The 20,906-nt window shown below is 35.5% G+C and overlaps 1 protein-coding gene across 1 annotated transcript in view; it reads left to right on the forward strand.

Annotated features, from left to right (window-relative positions):
* The window catches only part of ANTXR2 (ANTXR cell adhesion molecule 2), a 169,317-nt gene extending 150,299 nt beyond the window's left edge, over positions 1 to 19,018 (forward strand). The window contains exon 17 of the mRNA XM_061145724.1: positions 17,104 to 19,018. Coding sequence (XP_061001707.1) covers positions 17,104 to 17,142 — 39 coding nt within the window. The 3' untranslated portion in view covers positions 17,143 to 19,018. The remainder of the gene's footprint in view (positions 1 to 17,103) is intronic.
* Positions 19,019 to 20,906: the final 1,888 nt, after the last annotated feature.

Raw genomic sequence — 20,906 nt, forward strand, 5'->3', positions numbered from 1 at the left:
ATATCCACATCTGTCTACCTGTATATCTTCCTATTTATTTATCAATATCTTTCTATGTATCCATCCATCCATCTATCCATCCATCCGTAAATCATCTAACACTAACACTAGACCCAGTATTTAAGTTGTAGATAGACCTAAACTCCAGTTTCTGGTTTTGGGATTTATGTTGAATGATTACATTTAACAATCAAATGGAAATTAAATAATCAAAGTCAATAACTTAATTATTTGACCCAAATGTACATGTCTTCAGCATTTTTGAGTTCTATGGCTGAAGTATAAATGTCCTTTGTATATAGAGGTAAATTATTACACATGAATAGGTCATTAGTATTCTGAAACAGTACCACAATCATGTTTGTCTACTTATTTGAGTATATGTATATGCTTATCTTTGTATAAATGTTTAAACTTTGAAAGTCTGTCCTTCTGAGGGAGATTATATCTCTTGAGATGGTTTAATATTACCTCAGTTATTTTAAGAGTTATCTTGTTAGTTGATATGTTATTTAAGCAAGGAATGCCTGTATTGATCAAGGGACAAAATTCATGTTTAGTTTCTTTTCATAATGTGAAAACCAAGGGATTCCCGTTAATTGTCATTGTATACTCATTGATAAGTGAAGTGACATCTGGGTCACAGTGACATCTATCTTTGCAATATGAGTCCTGGTGGCTGTATCTGAAAGGTCTGTTCAGACTTGGATCTGCACATAAAAGCAAGGATAGTCTTCACACTGTTATCAGCCTAATTTTCATATCAACGATTTAAGGTGCTGCTTGAAGTTTTGTTCTTCCTGGTATAAATTTAGCAGTAAATGTAATCATTTGGCTGCTGCTCTGGCAGTTTAGAATGTTGAAGTGTATTGTGAATAATTTTAATCTACATTACTTATGTGTTATAAAAAAGTATATATCATTTCATGTCTTAATATTAGTTGGTAATAAATGTTCAAAATGAAATCCTGACTTTGGGGATTTGGATACCATTATTAAATATAAAAATGACTTCAACAGTTGTTCAAAATTGTTTTTCCCAAATGTAATAAAAATATCTAAGGCATAAATTTTTTGGTCCAAAAATTGAAGATATACATATGTCCTGTGTTCAAATTGAATGTCTGGAATGAGTTCATTAAATATTTGCTGCACTGAAGGGAAAGAGCATAAAAGTGACTAATTTTCCAGCTAAAGCTTTAGGGAGATTTTTGTATAAATTTTTTTCCATTTATCATCTAGAAAGTAATTTATAATTTCCCCTCAAAATGAAGCTTTAAAAACTGTAAATCTTTTAAGGCATTTTTAATTGGTATTATCCATTAAGTATTGATTTTAAAACTTAAAGTGCAGTCTTTAATGTTTGTTTTTCTTTGAAAGATCTTGTTAAATGATTGGAGTTTGTCTCAGATTAGCTGGGAATTTAGCTCTCTGACAAATGACCCGAAGAGCTGTGAATACTTTAGAGACAGCTAATGAAACCATTTCCTTCTTCAGGGGATCTTCCTGATAGGCTGAATTCATCAACACATTTTTAGTTATTAATTTTTTTTAACTGGGACAACATACACTGACTGAAAAGTGAGGATGTAATTCTTAGGATCTAAACTTAGTTAGGAAGAAATCATTGTATTACTAGGATTGTATACATTAACAAAATGTCCCGATAAATGTTTTTCAGTGACAATGGTGTATAAGCATTTGGGGTTTTTCTTTTAATGTGCCAAAATCAGTTTGATAAGACAAATGAATTATCTTGATGCCTAATTTTCTAGGAAAAAATACACAAATTGCATGTAAAATTATTGCTCTGTGATATTAACAACTGGAGGTTAAAATTTTAAGTCTATAAATACTCAGGTGAAAATTAATATTTTCATGCATCATTCTTCCATGAGTGATTTAATTTATTCTGTTTTCCACCTGATTGAAGAGTTGTGATATAACATACTTTTTGTTTGGATTTGTCAGCATTTATATAAATACATAATTCAAACGTGGGTTGAGTTTTCAATTAGCTATTATTTGACATAGTGGTTGGAGTTTGGGTTTTTTATCCTGATATTATTTGTTGAGTGTATGTGGGAAAGAGAGAAAGTGTGTGTGTGTGTGTGTGTGTGTGTTGGTCTTAAGAACTTTGAAAAGGAAATCACTTAACATCTTAGCTCAGTCTATTGTAAAAGAAATGAGGAGGAATACAGGTGTTCAGTCAGTTCAGTTCAGTTCATTTGCTCAGTCCTGTCCAACTCTTTGTGACCCCCTGGACTGCAGCACGCCAGGCTTCCCTATCCATCACCAACTCCCAGAGCTTACTCAAACACTGAGTTGGTGATGCCATCCATCCATTTCATCCTCTGCCATCCTCTTCTCCTCCTGCCTTCAATCTTTCCCAGCATCAGGGTCTTTTCAAATGAGTCAGTTCTTCACATGAGTTGGCCAAAGTATTGGAGTTTCAGCTTCAGCATCAGTTCTTTCAATGAATATTCAGGACTGATCTCCTTTAGGATGGACTGGTTAGGTCTTCTGACCAGTCCAAGGGACTCTCAAGAGTCTTCTCCAACACCACAGTTCAAAAGCATCAATTCTTCCGTGCTTAGCTTTCTTTTTGGTCCAACTCTCACATCCATACATGACTACTGGAAAAACCATAGCTTAGACTAGACGGACCTTTGTTGGCAAAGTAATGTCTCTGCTTTTTAATAAGCTATCTAGGCTGGTCATAACTTTTCTTCCAAGAAGCAAGCACCTTTTAATTTCATGGCTGCAGTCACCATCTGCAGTGATTTTTGAGCCCAAGAAAATAAAGTCTGTCACTGTTTCCGTTGTTTCCCAATCTATTTGCCATGAAGTGATGGGACCAGTTGCCATGACCTTAGTTTTCTGAATATTGAGTTTTAAGCCAACTTCTTCACTCTCCTCTTTCACTTTCATAGAGGCTCTTTAGTTTTTCTTCGTTTTCTGCCATGAGTGGTGTCGTTTGCACATCTGAGGTTATTGATATTTCTCCTGGCAATCTTGATTCCAGCTTGTTCTTCATCCAGTCCAGCATTTCTCATAGTGTACTCTGCATATCAGTTAAATAAGCAGGGTGACAATATACTGGCTTGACATACTCCTTTCCCAATCTGGAACCATGTCCATATTGGGACATGTTGTTGTTCCATGTCCAGTTCTAACTGTTGCTTCTTGACCTGCATACAGATTTCTCAGGAGGCAGGTCAGGTGGTCTGGTATTCCCATCTTTTTAAGATTTTTCCACAGTTTGTTGTGATCCACACAGTCCCGGGCTTTGGGTGTTAACTTTGTGTAATTAGTAACTTGGCTTTTAAAAAGAGAATTTATGACAGTTACTGCTACAGGACTTTATATCATAGGGTCTCTGCCTTCCTCTCTGACCTCATCTTCCTCCCTTCATTGCTCAGTCTGCTCTTGCCGTACTGTCTGTATTACTTTTCTGTGGAAATGCCAGTTACACTTTCCACTTGATTTCTCTACCAGAATTATTCTTCCCCAGGTAGTCATAGTTTCATTGACTTCCTTAGAATCTGTGTGCCATCTGGACATTTCTATAAAGTACAGCTCCTCCGGCACTGGTCTGCGGCACACACGCTTATATATACTGGCGCTCTGTAACCATTTACTCTGATTCAAATTCACCTTTTTATGGCACGGATTATTAATAAGTGGTGCTATGCACTTGGTAATGTACCATATCAATTGTTCTACTATTTGTGATGATAAGTTCGATCAGAGAAACCATATTGCAAAAACCTAATGGGTGGATGGCATCACCAACCTGATGGACATGGGTTTGGGTGAACTCCAGGAGTTGGCTGATGGACAGGGAGGCCTGGCGTGCTGCGGTTCATGGGGTCGCAAAGAGTCGGACACAACTGAGCGACTCAACTGAACTGAACTGAGTTCATGTTGGTTATTATATCTTTTTGACACGGCCCACATTAGTCTTTGATAAATTTTCTTTAGTTTTGTCAAAATATGTCCCATATTCATCTTTTGTATTTTTGTTTCAAAACTGGAATAAATCATTCAATTCCAAGGAGATTTAGATGTTTTTAGTAAATAATATTATTTAGATAAAGCATGTTTGTATATGGGGGTGCTAGTTGTTTTGGGTATTCATTGTTTCTAAGCATTTTCAGCAGGTAGAACTAGAAAACCAGTAGTTTTGAGAAAATCATGAGTTTATGGTATATTTTCAATTCTAATTTGGAATTAAAGGCTCTTACTAAATATTTTTTAATTCCTACTTGTACCTATTTTCTCTTACATTAAAAACCTCAACCTTCCCAATATTTAAGTACTTATCTGCCCTGTGCTATAAAATATATTAGCTACAAATTAATAATAAAGTAGCATTACCAAAATTTAGACTAGTGAATGAAATAAAACATTTTTTGTTAGTCTGTTTATTCTTAAATTATTTTCTGTAGTAGATACACAAAGAAAATACTGTGTTAAGTCTCCTGAAATAGTTGTTTTGTAAATGTGATTATGTATCCAGTTCATTGGTTTCCGTTTATTTTCAGTTCTTGCATCTACTGTATTTTATTTGTATTTGTCCTATCCATTCTTTATTCCCCTGTTTCCCTTTTTCTGACCTCTTTTGGATTAATATAGTATTTTATGTAATATATTAAGATATACCTCTGTGCTATTTTTCAGTGTTTTCTCTGGAGATAACTTTTCTTAATCTACAATCTAATAATTGTATACAAATTTAAAGTAATATATAAACATTACCATGCCCTAACTTTCATTTATTAACTTCTATTTCTATGTTTCTTATTATCATATATTGTACTTCTACAGATGTTATGAATTCAGTAATATGTTATTATTATTTTTGCTTTAAGTAATCAGTAGTGTCATACAATTTTTATTTTTTATATATTTATATTTCACATTTATGCACATATTTACTCCTATTTCTCTTTGTTTCTTCCTGCACATCCAGGCTTCCATCTAGTGTCTTTTCTTTCAGTTTCAAGAAATTCATTTAACACTTGTGGTTGTTGCAGTTTATTGTAGATAAATTATGTCAGGTTTTGCTTGTCTTAAAATGTCTTTATTTTGCTTACCTTCCTGAGGTTGACTATTTTCCTCCCCATTTAGCATTTGAGAGAATTCTACTGTCTTATATTTTCCATTGTTTCTGATAAAATGTTAGTTGTTGTGCTTACAAATGTTTTCTCTATATAGACTATCTTTGGCTGGAATGATGAGGGGCAGAGAGTTATACTCTTATGATATTCTTTGATTTTTGTAAGTTTTATTATATATTCTCTGGTAAGGTTTCCTATGTATTTATCCTGCTTGAAGATCACTGAGTTTCCTTGATATGTAGGTTTATGCCTTTCATCAAATCTAGGAAATTCTTAGCCATTTTTTTTTTTTCAAATTTTTCTGCCCCATTCCTTCTTCTCTTTTCTGAGACACCAATTACTCATGTGACAGACCATTAGATATTGTCCCAGTGGTCTCAGATTATCTTTAGTTATTTTTTTCCCTTTTTTTTTTCCAATATGAACAATTTATAGTCTCTTACCTTCAAGTTCAATGCATTTTTCTTCTGTTATTTTAGCCTACTTTTACATGAATCAAAAACACTCTTTATATCTGTTACTACTTTTTTATTTCTAGTTTTTCCATTTTGCTCTTATTGAGAGTTTGCATATTTCTGCTGAATTTCATATTTTTATGCATGCTATCCATCTTTCTCATTAGAAATTTTATTAATAATATTTTATCATATATATTTTAAAGTCCTTGTCTCTTAAGTATAGATTTGCTTATATTAACTGTGTTTTCTGTTGCTTTCAGATCATATCATCCTACTTCCTTGTGAATACCATAATTTGCAATTTTATGATGGACACTGTCATTAAAAAATAAAAACTAACCTAGATAATATTTACCTCTGGAAACATGTATACAGTTCCTCTGTCATGTTGCTGATTTAGGGTTGAGCTGGTCTCAGTTTGTTGCCATCTTAGATTTAGTGTACTACTGGCTTCCAGACATTTGAGGGCAGGATCAAGGATTTTCCTTTAGTAGAGCTCTCCTTCCACCCCACCCCCACCCCCATCTCATATCTATCTCTGTCTCTCTCCTTTACCACCCATCTGTGAGCTTCCTAGTTGTTGGGGAGTTCTCTTTGCTCTCCAGCGTCCAGGACCACACCTTCCCTATTATCATTTTCTGTACTTTGAAAGACCCATTTCCATATTGATTCCTTGCTCTACATCCTTTGGTTGGCCATGTTCCCTGTACTGTCAGAAGGCCCCATGAATCCTGGAGGGATCTTTCTCAGTTCTCCTCTTCCAGGTTTCAACAGGCTATTGCCATGTGGATCAAGAATGTTCTGAGTCCCTCAGGGCTGTTTTTCTCATTCCTCTTCCCATTTCCCAAACCTTCAAGGGCTGTTTCCTTTTTCTTAGGGAAGGCCCTGTGTGTGTTTGAAAAGGTAATATTTCACTCCCCTCCTGCTTTTCTCCCTAGCTTTCACTTGATTGCTTTGCTTTCAAGGAAAATGTTATGTACTGTGTAGGGGTCTCTCTCAGTTTTCCTGCTATGTCCCTAGCTTTTGGTAGGGTTCTGCCTTTCATTTAGTGAAGGCTCCTTTAGCCTTTGTGCCTTACTATTATGAGGTACGAATTAGATGTTTCATTAACTGCCAGCTGTATGCCTGAATCTCAGAAAAATAAAGACACATAGATATTTGCAAAATAAATGTTACCAGTACATGTAGAGTCACTAAAAGTTTGCAGGCGCCATAACAGAATGAAGAGGAAAAAATTGAAAGGTGACTTCATCAGGCAAAGTTAGTACTTCCCTTCATGACATTAACTGAATCTCTCTATGGTGTCTTGTCTCCACGGTAAATGGAACATATGGTATAGGTTGGGCTTCTGTTAGAACAAAAGTATATGGATTATATTATATTTTGGCTCAGTATTTTCAGTTTTTTTTAAAGCAAGATGACACAGATCCTTACCTATATAATATATATCATAATATATAAATAATATATTTACATATATAATTATGTATACATTTTATACATATACATTTGTGTATATATTGGAGAAGGAAATGGCAACCCACTCCAGTATTCTTGCCTGGAGAATCCCTTGGACAGAGGAGCCTGGCAGGCTACACACTCCATGGGGTTGCAAAGAGTCAGACACGACTGAACAACTAACACTTAACTGTGTATATATATATCTTTCTCATTATGTGTGTGTACAGCATATATATGTATATGTTTTATATACATATATAGTATGTATATATATATATATACATATATATATATCTGATAGTTGAATGTAGTCTTATTATGCTATTAGTATTAGATATGTAAGCTTCACTAACTTGCCCTTTCACTAAAAAAATGAAATAAACCTCTCAGGAAGTTCTGACATTTAGACAGAGAGAGAGGATACCACCCTTCCCTCCCTCTGTACCTCCTGTGGCTACAGGAAATTTTCACTCAATGTTCTCAGGTCCACATTCTTTCCTGACATTTGTGATTTCCTAGACCTCTTCAGTTGTCTTGGGTCTGTTTCCGTGTGCATCTCTGCTTTGTACACAATTTTAAATTTGAGTCACTATTCACTGTTGCACAAAGCATGAAGGTTTAGTAAAGTCTTTTTGAAGTGCAGATATAAATAAATCAGCTATCTGTGTTTGAAAAGTCTAAACTAAAGTGCAGTTGTATGCTTCAGCTTGTCAGTGGATATTTATGAGGTGAGCATAATGCTGTAATGGTTATAGCAGTGAAATATATCCTGTGCAGAACGCTAGTAAAGGAGCTTGCAGGTGTTAATGCCAGCAGAATTTTAATGCTCGAGAGATGGGAAATGGGGCACTTCCTCTGGTTAGTGCTACTCTGGTCACACTAACAATGGCTTGGCAAAATCAATTTTCAAATATTGCTACAGAGTTGGGGTCTATGCACTTAACCAACAGTAAATATATTGGTTCCTACTGTTGTCTAGTTTTAATCTCCTGGTTTCATTAGCAGAACAGTAACGGCACTGGACATTTTTATTTGGGGTCTCAACTTTCTACTCCTACTTAGTATATGACCCAAGAGAAGGTATTGCCAACGATGAAATGTCAATGAACTTCTTACTCTAATAGATACTTGGTGTTTCCTGAAAATCACCTAAGTGGAGTTAAGTGATGTACCTGTTTGTAATATATCCTTGGTACATTTTGTTCCTTCTTATACTGAGAGAAATTGAGTAAAGCCTTTGCATAGACCTCAGCTCTAAGAGATGAATTGGCATATAAGTACATTTAAAGTTTATAAAGCATCATATTGTGCTTATTTTTTTCTAGCTATCAAAGAAAATGAAGTTAAGTGTCTAGTCTTTAGACCTAGGAGATTTATTTTTGTAGAAGAACTTTTGGAATTTTATGAAATAGTGTAGTTTCAACCTGTTTGCATGTTTAAGCTTCAAATTCATATAGGTTAAGATTAAATTGACATCAGCTATCTCTATGGTACTTCAGTAAGTCCTACCAGAATAAGAAAAGGCAACCAAGAAGGGAATTAGACAAGATTTGATCTTTTGTGTAGGACAGAGATTGAGGTATAATACATTTGTTGGAGGGTTTTAAAGGGTTTTAGATGAGTGTGGAGTCTTCATAATTAAGAAAGTTGAGAATTAAGAGAGAAATATATTCATTTACAATTACTTATACCTAATCCACTTGTAAAGAAATATTGAGGAAAATGTATAATAAAACTTAAGGATAAAAATAGAGAGATAATCATGGGCCAAAGTTTTAGCTATACCAGAAAATGTACACTAAGAATAGCAATGCTTTAGAACATGATATAAGTCTGAGCTTTTGGAAGTCAAGGCGCAAAGAGAAAGGCTGAGTTATACAGTTGGCATTACATAATGCAAGGGAAACACGTGGACTTACCAGAAATGACAAGCTTTTTCCTACCTAGCTCTGAACTCCAAAAATTGGTCCTCGATAGCATCTTTCCAAAATGCAAAATTCTCTATTTATGATCAAACTTTCATATGGGTTCTTGATATGAGCAAATGTTGAAGGGATAATGCTTTAATGTTATCATACATTTATTTAGGAAGGCATTATATTTCTTTTTTTTTTTTGCATATATGTATATATATATGTACTTTTTCAAGTTCTTTTCCACTATAGTCTATTACAAGTATATTTCTTAAGAGAAGTAAAGACACCAAGTCCAGGTATATTGATAGTTTACTGGTGATCTGGTTTTACATAGGTATGAATAGCTTGAATAATAGTTATCAAAGTACAATTTTAGTTTAAGCAAAAACAAAATCTTATATGAATTGTGATTTTAAAGCATAGATAAGAGTACAGCTTCTTGATTCGAATTAGGAGAGCTTGTATTTGTCTGTTTCCTCCATTGTTGTGCACTGTTCCAGCTGAAGTGGCTCTTTTAGAACCCACAGGACATCATGGACTACAGCATGAGAAATCAGACTGACCTAGAGAAATCAATGGCTAGCATTTCACTTAGAACCTCACTTTCAAAGATAGTTTCACCCACAGATCTGGGGAGGAAGGATTCCAAAATTATTATTGATGAGTGCCTGAAGTATACATATTCTATGTTGTTGATTGAGTGGATACACACACACACACACACAGACACATACACACACCTTGCTTCTTTGTGCCTCAGTGGTAAAAAATCTGCCTGCCAATGCAGGAGACACAGGAGATATAGATTTGATCCCTGGGTCAGGAAGATCCCCTGGTGGAGGAGATGGCAACCCACTCCAGTGTTCTTGCCTGGAGAACCCCTTAGACAGAGGAGCCTGGCAAACTACAGTCCCCAGGATCACAAAAGAGTTGGACACAACTGCATGACAGAGCACATGTGCCTACATATGCCTTAGATTCTGTGCATCTTATTGGAAAGTTTGATGTCGTATGAAAGTTTTATCTTATATTTTCATTTAAAGGTAATCAACTCCCGTATGCACAGGGTTTGAGGTAGGCTATGTGTACACATGTACACACTCATGAGTGTGAACCCGCACACACATACAAACATTTAAAGAAGTTAGATTGCTGATTGTGACCTGGACAAATCCTTGAACAGGGCTTTTATGGAAACTCTTAGTATTGTGTACCATAAAAATGAAAATACTGTGGATTATAAAATGTATTAATTATCATCTTCTGCCATACTCATGCCCTCTTGAGTAGAACCGCACTCACATAGGTTCATCAGGATATTGACTGTAAAAGACAACCTTGAGGCAAGTAAATGAGGTGACCTGTGGGAACATGAATGCTGAAGAACTTTGGCATAGATGGTAGATGATGGTGATTCCTGAGAGCAGTCAGTGGGTTCCTGGGCTGATTTTTAGAAACATAAATATAGATCGTTAGAAAGGATCACATTTTTGCTGATTGAATTTACTCTTTGAAAACTATTTTTTTTTTTCTGAGAACTATCCTGCTGAAGAATAAATTATTCTTTTTTTTTTTAATTTATTTATTTTTTCAGTGGGTTTTGTCGTACATTGACATGAATCAGCAATAGATTTACACGTATTCCCCATCCCGATCCCCCCTCCCACCTCCCTCTCCACCCGATTCCTCTGGGTCTTCCCAGTGCACCAGGCCGGAGCACTTGTCTCATGCATCCCACCTGGGCTGGTGACCTGTTTCACCATAGATAATATACATGCTGTTCTTTCGAAACATCCCACCCTCACCTTCTCCCACAGAGTTCAAAAGTCTGTTCTGTACATCTGTGTCTCTTTTTCTGGAAAACTATTTTTTTAAACTATCAAATGTATAAATATACAGAGAAGATATAAAATAGAATGTAAGAAATCATACAGCTCCACTCCTTATGGTATGTTTGTTGCAGTCTGTCAGTCTTGTCTTTTACTCTTTAGACGTACATTGTTAGTTGCTCAGTTGTGTCTGACTCTTTGTGGCCCCATGGACTATATGAGCCCTCCAGACTCTTCTGTCCATGGAATTCTCCAGGCAAGAATACTGGAGTTGTTAGCTATTCCCTTCTCCAGGGCATCTTCCTGACCTGGGTCTCCTGCACTGCAGGCAGATTCTTTACCATCTGAGCCGCCAGGGAAGCCCACCAGACATATACATTGCATAATAATAAATAGAGTAAGTAAGTAAGTAAGTGTTAGTTGCTCAGTCGTGCCTGACTCTTTGCGACCCCATGGACTGCAGCCCACCAGGCTCCTCTGTCCATGAGACTTTCCAGGCAAGGATACTGGAGTAGGTTGCCATTTCCTTCTCCAGGGGATCTTCCCAACCCAGGAATCAAACCCTGGTCTCCTGCACTGCAGGCAGATTCTTTACTGACTGAGCTACAAGGGAAGCCCAATAATAAGTATATATATATATATATATATATATATATATACAAATTGGAATTTTTTTCACTTATTATTTCCCTACATCTTTAAATATTTTTAAATTTTTCTATTTTAATGGCTACATATATGATAATGAATAATAATTTAATTTTACTCTGATAGAAATAAATATAAATTAACTGTTATATTTTTCATATTATAAAAACCCAATGGTAAACATTTTGAAATCTTTGTCTAGACACTTTACTGGGCTGAATTCCCAACATGAAATTACTGAGTCAAGGAATATAAGCTTTTAAAGACTTATTACACATGTGACTTACTATATAATTTTTGCTAATTTATGCTTTCACTAGCAATGCGTGAGAGTTCTCTTGTCACAGAAGCTCACTAATTAGGTAATGTGCTCAATATAAAGTTGCATAAAACAGTTTTACGTTCAAAGTGAGGCAGTTTTATTCCTTTTAAGCCATAATTTTTATTAGGTAAATAAAATGTCATACCCAGATCATAATACCATGGTTTCAATTATTAATATATAAATGCCTTTCTAATATTCTACAACTTAAGTTGGTAAATATGCCCATAACAATATTGTTTATAGTTTATTTGCCTTATTGATTGTTTAACATATTAAGAAGGTAAATTGTAACCTGGTCAGTCATTATCTGAATTATCATAGTTTTGAAATTAATGTACTTTAAATGTATTTGGCTATAATCTAAAGTCAGTAGTTATTCTGTTTGTTCTACCTAACCTTAATTTTTTAAAATGTTTAATTAGTTTTGCTCCTAATCTATGTCATACAAAATGAATAAATTTAATAATTATTTCATTGCATCCAAAGAATTCTATACTCTCAAGGCAAAAGAATAGAATATATTCATAGTTCATTTTTAAATGAATGCAGTCCTAAGGATGCTATTTTAATTCAGTTTCATATTGACTATATGTTGTTACTGTTGAAACTTATGAACTAGTGATTTACAAGGCATGGTATGAAATTCAGATTGGTTGTAGTGATTGACTAATTGAATAAATAATATGGTGTTACCTAAATCATCACAACAACAGTATACTTTGATTTTACCCATTATTTAGATGCATGATTAGAGCATGATTTTTAAGTCAGGAAAATTATTTTTAAAATATTCAATAAAAATTTGGAAATATAGAGAAAATTAATGTTTTTTTCCTGCCTGCAATGCAGGAGATCCAGGTTCAATCCCTGGGTCTGGATGATCCCCTGGAGAAGGACAGGGCATGGCAACCCACTCCAGTATTCTTGTCTGGAGAGAAGCTTGGTGGGGTCCATAGGGTCTCAAAGAGTCAGGCACGGCTGAAGCAACTTAGCATGCATGCATAATACAATATTACATGTTATTATATATTATTCTGTAAACACTGTGTCACCTGAATTCAAGCTTCTTTTATTATTTTGTAAAATATAGCATAAATGCAATATTGCATGCATGCTCAATTGCTCAGTTGTGTCCGACTCTGCAGCCCTGGGGATTGTAGCTCCTCTGTCCATGAAATTTTCCAGGCAAGAATACTGGAGTGGGTTGCCATTTCCTACTCCAGAGGACCTTCCTGACCCAGGGATTAAACTCGCATCTCTTGCCTCTCTTGCATTGACAAGCGGATTCTTTACCACTGAGCCACATCTATCTATTTTAACTCTTGCTAGCAGAAACCTTGCGTTCATTTGTTTTAGCATATTACAATTTTAGTGGTTTATTTTTGAGAGTCTATAGTCCTTTACCTGGTACTAGTATTAACCTCTATTTAGAGAATAAAATATTAAAATTATGTATCTATGTATATTTCTGTATATTTAGGTTAGTTCAACTGACTTTTTAAAAAATTTTCAGAGCTTGATTGTTTATAATTACAGTGAAATAGTGGGGCTTCCCTCGTGGCTTAGCAGTAAAGAATCTGCCCGCAATGCAGGAGATGCATGTTCAATCCTTGGGTCAGGAAGATCCCTGGAGGTGGACATGGCAACCCATTCCAGTATTCTTGCCTGGAAAATTCCACAAACAGAGGAGCCTGCCAGGCTACAGTCTATAGTCACAAACAGTTGGACACAACTGAGAGACTAAGTGCACACATGCATACTAAGTGAAATAGTCTCAGGAAAAGAATTGCTATTTACTACTAATATTTTCCATTCTGAACCATTCAGTGATGAGTCATTTGCTCAAGCTATTTCATATTGCTTTCCTTGTTACCTTGGTAACAAACCTGTATTGTATAGGCATTGTAAGCATGAGGATATAGCAAACCTAGAAGCCCTGTCATAGCCCATTTCCTGTGAACAAAAATTGCTCTGCAGTGTTCTGTCCTAGACTGCTTGCCTTGCCATGTGATATCAATGGCAGCCCAAACATTCTTGACCCTAAACATAATTAGCATGATATTGACAGGTTTTGTAAGCTTAGTATTGAGTAGTATTTGAAGGCCCACAGACTCTTAATTATAGCCACTTGCAACCAGGGTATGTTGCCGTGATTTTAGAATATTCTGGTAAGTGAATGGTAGTAGCTAGCATGAAATAATCCCCTGGGAGTAAGATAACTGATGGAATACTAAACAAAAATTTCCTTTGGCCAACAGTTTCTTTTTTTCTTGATTATTCTTTATCTGTCTTTTCTTTTTAGAACTACTCCATTCTATGTTTTTCCATATTATCTTCTCTCCTTTCCACTGTTGTATTTTTCTCCTTTGTAATCCATTTTTCTCTCTCTCTCAAATTTGTACTTTTTCTGTTTTCCCATTTTCAAGGTCTTCTTCTCCCCAAGTAGAGGTATTCTTTTTTTAATACAACATCCAGTTGTTTCTAAGCAAGTATTTATTACATGTCTTTTCTATGTTAAACATTGTGCAATGATGTCATAGACAGGAGATAGATAGTGACTGGTTTTTAATTGAGAGTTTACTATATGCCAGGTACTATTCTAAGTGCTTTATAGATATATATTAACAGACTTAATAGTCTTTATAAACATTCAATTTTTAATCTCCATTTTATTGATGAAGAAACCATAAATTGCTCATGATCCCACAGTTAATAAACAGCAGAACTGGGATACATATTCAAGCTTTGGAGCACTCAGATTGGAGCAAGCAATTATGATGCAATGTGGTTTGGCCATTGAAAGTGAAAGTGAATTCGCTCAGTCATGTCTGAGTCTTTGTGACCCCATGGACTGTAGCCTACCAGGCTCCTCCCTCCATGGGATTCTCCAGGCAAGAATATTGGAGTGGGTTGCCATTTCCTTCTTCAGGGGATCTTCCTGACTCAGGGATCGAACCTGGGCCTCCTGCATTGCAGGCAGACACTTTAACCTCTGAAGGCTTAGACAAAGGAAGTAACTTCTGAACAAGACTCTAAGTTACCAACTTCTGAATTCCTATAAATTAAAACATGATCAGATCTTGATAAAAGTGAAAAACACTGAGTCCATGATGAGAAGAAGAGGAGGTATTTGGTTGTTTTTATCAATGTGTGTGCTAAAATCCAGGGTATATATGCTATTCACCAGGGTTTTGAGGTACTTAAATCAATAGACTGATGATCAGTACTTAATCCCAAGGTTGGGAAGAGTTGGAGTAAGGACCTCAGGGTGAAAAATCAATAGAGCTTTCTTCATTTTAGTTTCTAGTCTTTAATTAAACCACATCAAATGAAATAGAAAATAACTTGGTCTGGAATAGTTAGATGTTGACATTATTTTGAAAATTCAAGTGGACTATGAATTTCTCTGTTTAAACTCTCCAGTTGCTTAAAATAAATGAATCAGGGTCACTAAGATTAATCTGGTGTGTAGAATAGAAATGGTCAGAGAAAGAACCTTACACCTAAATCTAGTTAACTAGTGATGAAATCCAAATAAAAGTAGAAATTCATGATAACTTCTTTTTCAAAATGATATAGAAAAGAGAAAACCTTTACATTTTTGGTCCATAATAAATACACAAGAAAAGATGTCATTAATTTGTATCTTTGCTCTCTGAATGCTATTCCTTATATATTTCCTTTTCTTTGGTTCTGGAAAACTGCCAGAAAATAATATTTTTAATATACATCATTGTTTTAATATGCACAGTTAAAATCTATTTCTCATTGTATGTATTTATACTGTTTATACTATCGTGGCTCAGAAGGACTGATTTACTGCTTTGCCCAAATATTTATTTTTTATGTCGTTTTCCTTCCTACCCCCCTGGAAAAATTTTTTTCAAAAGGCATATATCATGAAAATAACATTTAAAAATATTTTTCTTGGCACTTGATGCTAAATGTAGCTAATCTGGAGAAAAGCATCTTTTCCCTTAATATTCGTAATGAAAATCTTGTTTGAAGGTTCTAGATAATACAAAAATACAGTCTAAGTACATGACCTGTGACCATTTCATTATCAAGGAATTTTGATCTCATTCTAAAGTAGTCTTCTCCATGATTTTCTCACACTTCCTTTTGCATAGATACTATCTGTAGATATTAGGCACAAAGCAAGGAATAAAAGCAACAATCGTGGTAATAACATTACCTCCAAAATTATTTAGAAGGCAGATAATTTGATGAATATTTGCCTCTTAGGCAGGAACAAATGTAAACTACCTTGCTTTAATATTTCTTATTGATTTCTGAAATTTCCAACTTGTTGTACAGTGATTTTTGAGAGGAAAACAGACCAAAATCTTGTTTCCTTTTTAATGTACCACGTACATAGGATGTACACTTGAAATAAATGTATTATTCATATTTAGAGGGAAACGAAAAAACAGTCTAAAATATGAAGTTAGAGAGCAGATATTAAGAGAAATAGGAAAATCTCAATAAGATGATGATCTGAACCCTAAAGTTGAAAGCAGTGTGGTAGCTTTGGACTAAGGAATCTGGATATGATTTAGACTGTACAAGACATCCTCACTGTCAAACCAAGGAGGGGGAAATAGGGGATCTTTTATTACTAACTGGAACTTTATTTTCAACTAATTCTTGGATTATTTATAGTTACATATAAAACAATGTTTCTCTATAAGCTGTATTGAAGTGCTAAGGAACTGGATTGGCAGACTGTCTTTGGAAATGTGGAGTGCAAATAGAGTCACTACGTGTAGAGACCATGTAACAGTGGTGTGCAGTTGTAAGACATGGTCGAGAGTAGTCGACAAGAATGCTAATAAGTCTCTTGTGAAAGTCTATTATAAAATGGAATCACAAAGAAATGGCATCTCTCCCTTTCTCCCTGACTTCTTATCCCCAATCTCTTAAATATACTCCTCATGTATACATTTTCGAAGCACCAATTTTATATCAGCTTTAAAAGCACCAGCTTGAATAAAGGGATACTTTTATTTCATTATAGAAAATGTAGGTTTGTGGCTTTGATATTTTTATTGCTAGGATAGTGATACTGTTCTTTAAATAACAATACCAAAGTTGTATTTCCCATAGTTTATTTTTTTTTCCACTCTAATTCTGTCATGCCATTGTGTAGGTGTACTTGCTATGGTAAAGATCTGAAAAAACCATCATGCTTTGACACAGAGGAAAAAAAAACTTATGACCATGTTTCATCTTAATGTCAACTGTACCTTGGGTAATTGTTTTATCATAGTAGAAAAACTAGGTGTTCTTGGGCTTTTTAAATAATTATTTCAGTATTTCAATAAGTATTTGTTTCTTTCCTAGGGCCGGTGCATAAACTTCTCTCGAGTTCCATCTCAGTAAAAGGAAAACAAGAAGGCCAAGAGGTACAAAGGTGGTACATGTTCACAACGCCGATGAAACAAAAAGTGCATTTCAGAAGTTTTTGGAAGAGCAGCTTTATTCCTCTCAGTCAGGAAATGTTTTCTCTGCCTTCTGCTTTGCTTCACCAAACATTTTCAAACACTTGTTCTGCCGTCTACATGGGAGTTGATGAAACTCAATGGTAACTCATGATTCAGGACGTTGAAAATAAAGAGGAACATTAATGGACACGCTGTGGTTTATACAAGAAGGTCTGCTTGAATGTGTAAAAGAGGAAAAAGTGAAAACAAAAGTGTGAAGATGATGTCAAAATAGGGAGAAAAAAAACAATTGGTCGAGGTGGATCCTGAATGGAGAAAGGAGTGTTTTACATAGAAACATGGCACTTGTGTGTTTACATGGCAAGATTGTTAGCCAAAGGCAGAGTGCGAAATCTCCCACCAGGCTCAGCAGATAATGGAGTCTATTGCCTTATAGCTATGTCAGATCACGAAAGCCTTCCAAGTCCCCCTACCACAATGTGCCTTCCGGGAAGCTTCTGACTGGAAAATCTTGTCATTCTAACACTGAAAAGTGCACACGCATGACAAAATGTAGACAGGATGCCTCAAGGTATTGGTAGCAAGCAAGATTTTGCCCTTTAGTTTTTGAAGACACCTTCCTTTCATTATGCACTTGGGAAAAGAAGAAAATTAATAGTGCATTATTCCACAGGAAGACAGCCTCTAACCAGAGATCTTGAGTGGAGTTTAATGGACTCATGATTTGAGAACTTGTCCCTGTGATGGGTCGATTTACCCCTCTTGCTATGTTTAGGGCTTAGTAGTGCATAAAGCATTAATATCTGTAAACATATCTAGGAGTTTGTTTTGCTTTTAATTTAAAGGAAGCAGTAACCACAAAGCTTCCGCTCAGGGTTTTTTCTTCCTCCAAGTCTCCAAGGGCTCTTCAGCGTCACAAGCCAGCAACTCTCTTTGCATGAAAATTTCAAAGTTTAATTAATATAATTAAAGGCAACAGCAAGCAGCAGCCTGTGAAGATTTTGCTCATCTTTTTTATGCCTTTTGACATTGAATGACCTATTACTGTATGCGTATTTCTTGGATTTTTGAGGGGCACTCTACCTTGGTTGTGATTCAGTAGAGAAAAAAACAAAAAGACCTCCTCTCGTCAAATTATAAATGAAAATATCAGGAGGGTCGACCACCCCGAAACATCGAAAATGTCTGTATTATAATTTCTTTCAAGAAAAACCACCATCATGTCACGTCGACGATGCCAAATTATGTTAGCGTGAGCGGAAAGACTGTGGGGGAGGAAGGAGGCAGCAGCTGAAGAAAAAGCTCAAATGATCTAGTCACTTTCGATACTGTACTTCAGATGCGAAATGGATATTCGACTGGAGACCTGACAAAGTGCGCCTGCTTTGATGTGAACTGGTATAGACAATGACCAGTGGCTGGGTCAGTGGGATGTCTCTCTGCGAGCACAAAGGCTTATCAAATGACACTAAAAATAAGTTCAACAACCATCATGTTGGAAGGGAGAAGGCGAACATTTCATGTTTGGCGGGCATGTGAGTGCACAAGATGGAAACAGCGATTTGGAGCATCCCAGTATAATTACCCCCATTGTGCTCTTAATGGAAATTTCAAAGGACGGGAGTGATTCTGATGGTTGGTGTTCAGATCTGTGGCACTGTTCCAAGAAGCCTTACTCAGACACACGAATTTTTATATATAGATATACGTATATATCCTCTAGCTTGAATCTTTTGCTCAAGTTTATTTATGTCACTGGCTGGCTGGATCCAAAGTCATGTGTCTCCATATTCATAAATAAAATTTTACCTGTGCTTTGGCTCCCATTTTCTTTAAGCCCACATACACTCAAACCTTGTTTGGTTGAATATTGAATTGTCTTGGCTAGTTGCAGGGACAGAATTGTATCCAGTTCCAAAATGTCTGTTATGTTCACAAATGATAGTGTTGGTAGTAATTATCCATGTGTGCAAGTGTAACTTGGAAACCACATACATCCCCATTGAGTTCTTGTAGACCATTGTTCTACATTTGCATCTGGGGCAGATGCTGTTTTCTTAATTTGGCCTTTCATTTCTGATCAGTTGTTGTTTAGTCACTAAGTCATGTCCAGCTCTTGCGACCCCATGGACTGTAGTCCATTGGGCACCCCTGTCTATGGGATCTCCCAGGCCAGAATGCTGGAGTGGGTTGTCATTTTCTTCTCCAGGGGATCTTCCGGACCCAGGGTTTGAACCCGTGCCTCCTGCACTGGCAGGTGGATTCTTTACCACTGAACTATCAGGGAAGCCCTTCTGATCAGCGCACACCACCCCTAAATGGCATTGAAGAGCATCAAGGGTACATACAGAAGCTAAGTCTGCTTCTTTGGTAGTTCCTTTGAGTTCGTCTAGTATCATATGGCATTTCTATGACACTTTTATTTTTTATATGAGCAATGTAAGTAGACCTTTGCCCTTAAGTGGCAAAGTAGGTTTCTGTAGATTGTAAGGAAAATGGATTTCCGGTTCTAATATCACTATGAAGAGCTCTCAGTGAAGAGGGAGAGGCAGTGGTCTATATACAGACTACAAACGTATCATTCATGAAGTTCAAAGACATGGAATTTTATTGCACTTGAAGATACAAACTAGATCTAGGTTAATGATTTTCTCTGATTTTGCTAACTAGCAAATTGAGAATAATTTGCTTAAAAAGTGTTGTTTTCTCACAAAAGGACAAAATTGAAAACCTCTGTGCCTTTCAGTTAAGAAAATAAAAGGTTAAAATAAAGCCATTTCTTTAAGTTTAATAGTGTTTTCTATTGAGAAACAGTTCCTGTTTAATTTTCTGGACATAATGTCAGTCAAGATCTACTTTCTGTGAATAAGCCAGTTTAAGTCTTTATCCACAATCCATTTGTGTTGCATAAGGTTGCAAAAACAATTAAGTGGGAAATGACTCCTAACTTATGTGTCTACTCTGCCTGGAAAGAAAGTTTTGAAGGCATCTATATATATTTCATAACAATGTCTGTTCTTTATGGATTTGATCCATAAATATTTATCTATCTGAAAACTTTGATACTTGGAATGTTTTCCTTAAAGCATTTGGTGCTCCAAGAAGAAACATTTGGTGCTAAGAGTTACAGCACTGATGTCTTTCCCCAAGTTAATTCTATTTTAAATTTTTATATTTCCTTCCCAATGAGATGCAGAGTAAAATTTGAGACCCTCCATTAAGTGGGGAGCAGCATCTGTCATCTATGGATAATTACTATTTTGGCAAAAATATATAAGGTTTAAACGTTCTACATTTTAAATTGTTAGAAAGGAAATGATTTGCTTATATTTTTCCTGAATTTTATTCTAACCACTTTAAATCATAAATTATTCAATATTTGTTTTTCTAATAAATCCTTACTGGATACAAGATCTGAGTGTCTCTGTGAACTTAACTTTATTATCTAAATATCACTGACCATTGTTTACTGCTCAGAGGCATTTTGTTAGATTATTTTAAAAATTAAAACAGCCTGTACTGTGGCCAAGAAGGTGTCTAAAGTGTTTTTTTTTTAATTGAACTGCTTACATATATTATTTTTCAATTTTAAGAGGGTAAAATATAAATGAGTAACATTTACAAATATTGTAAATATTACAACTTCCTCTATCACAAAGCCTTATGGTTAACTTTTACTAGATTTTGTTCAGCATCACATTA

The sequence above is a fragment of the Dama dama genome, chromosome 6 (assembly GCF_033118175.1).
Source record: "Dama dama isolate Ldn47 chromosome 6, ASM3311817v1, whole genome shotgun sequence".
Taxonomy (NCBI): Eukaryota; Metazoa; Chordata; class Mammalia; order Artiodactyla; family Cervidae; genus Dama; species Dama dama.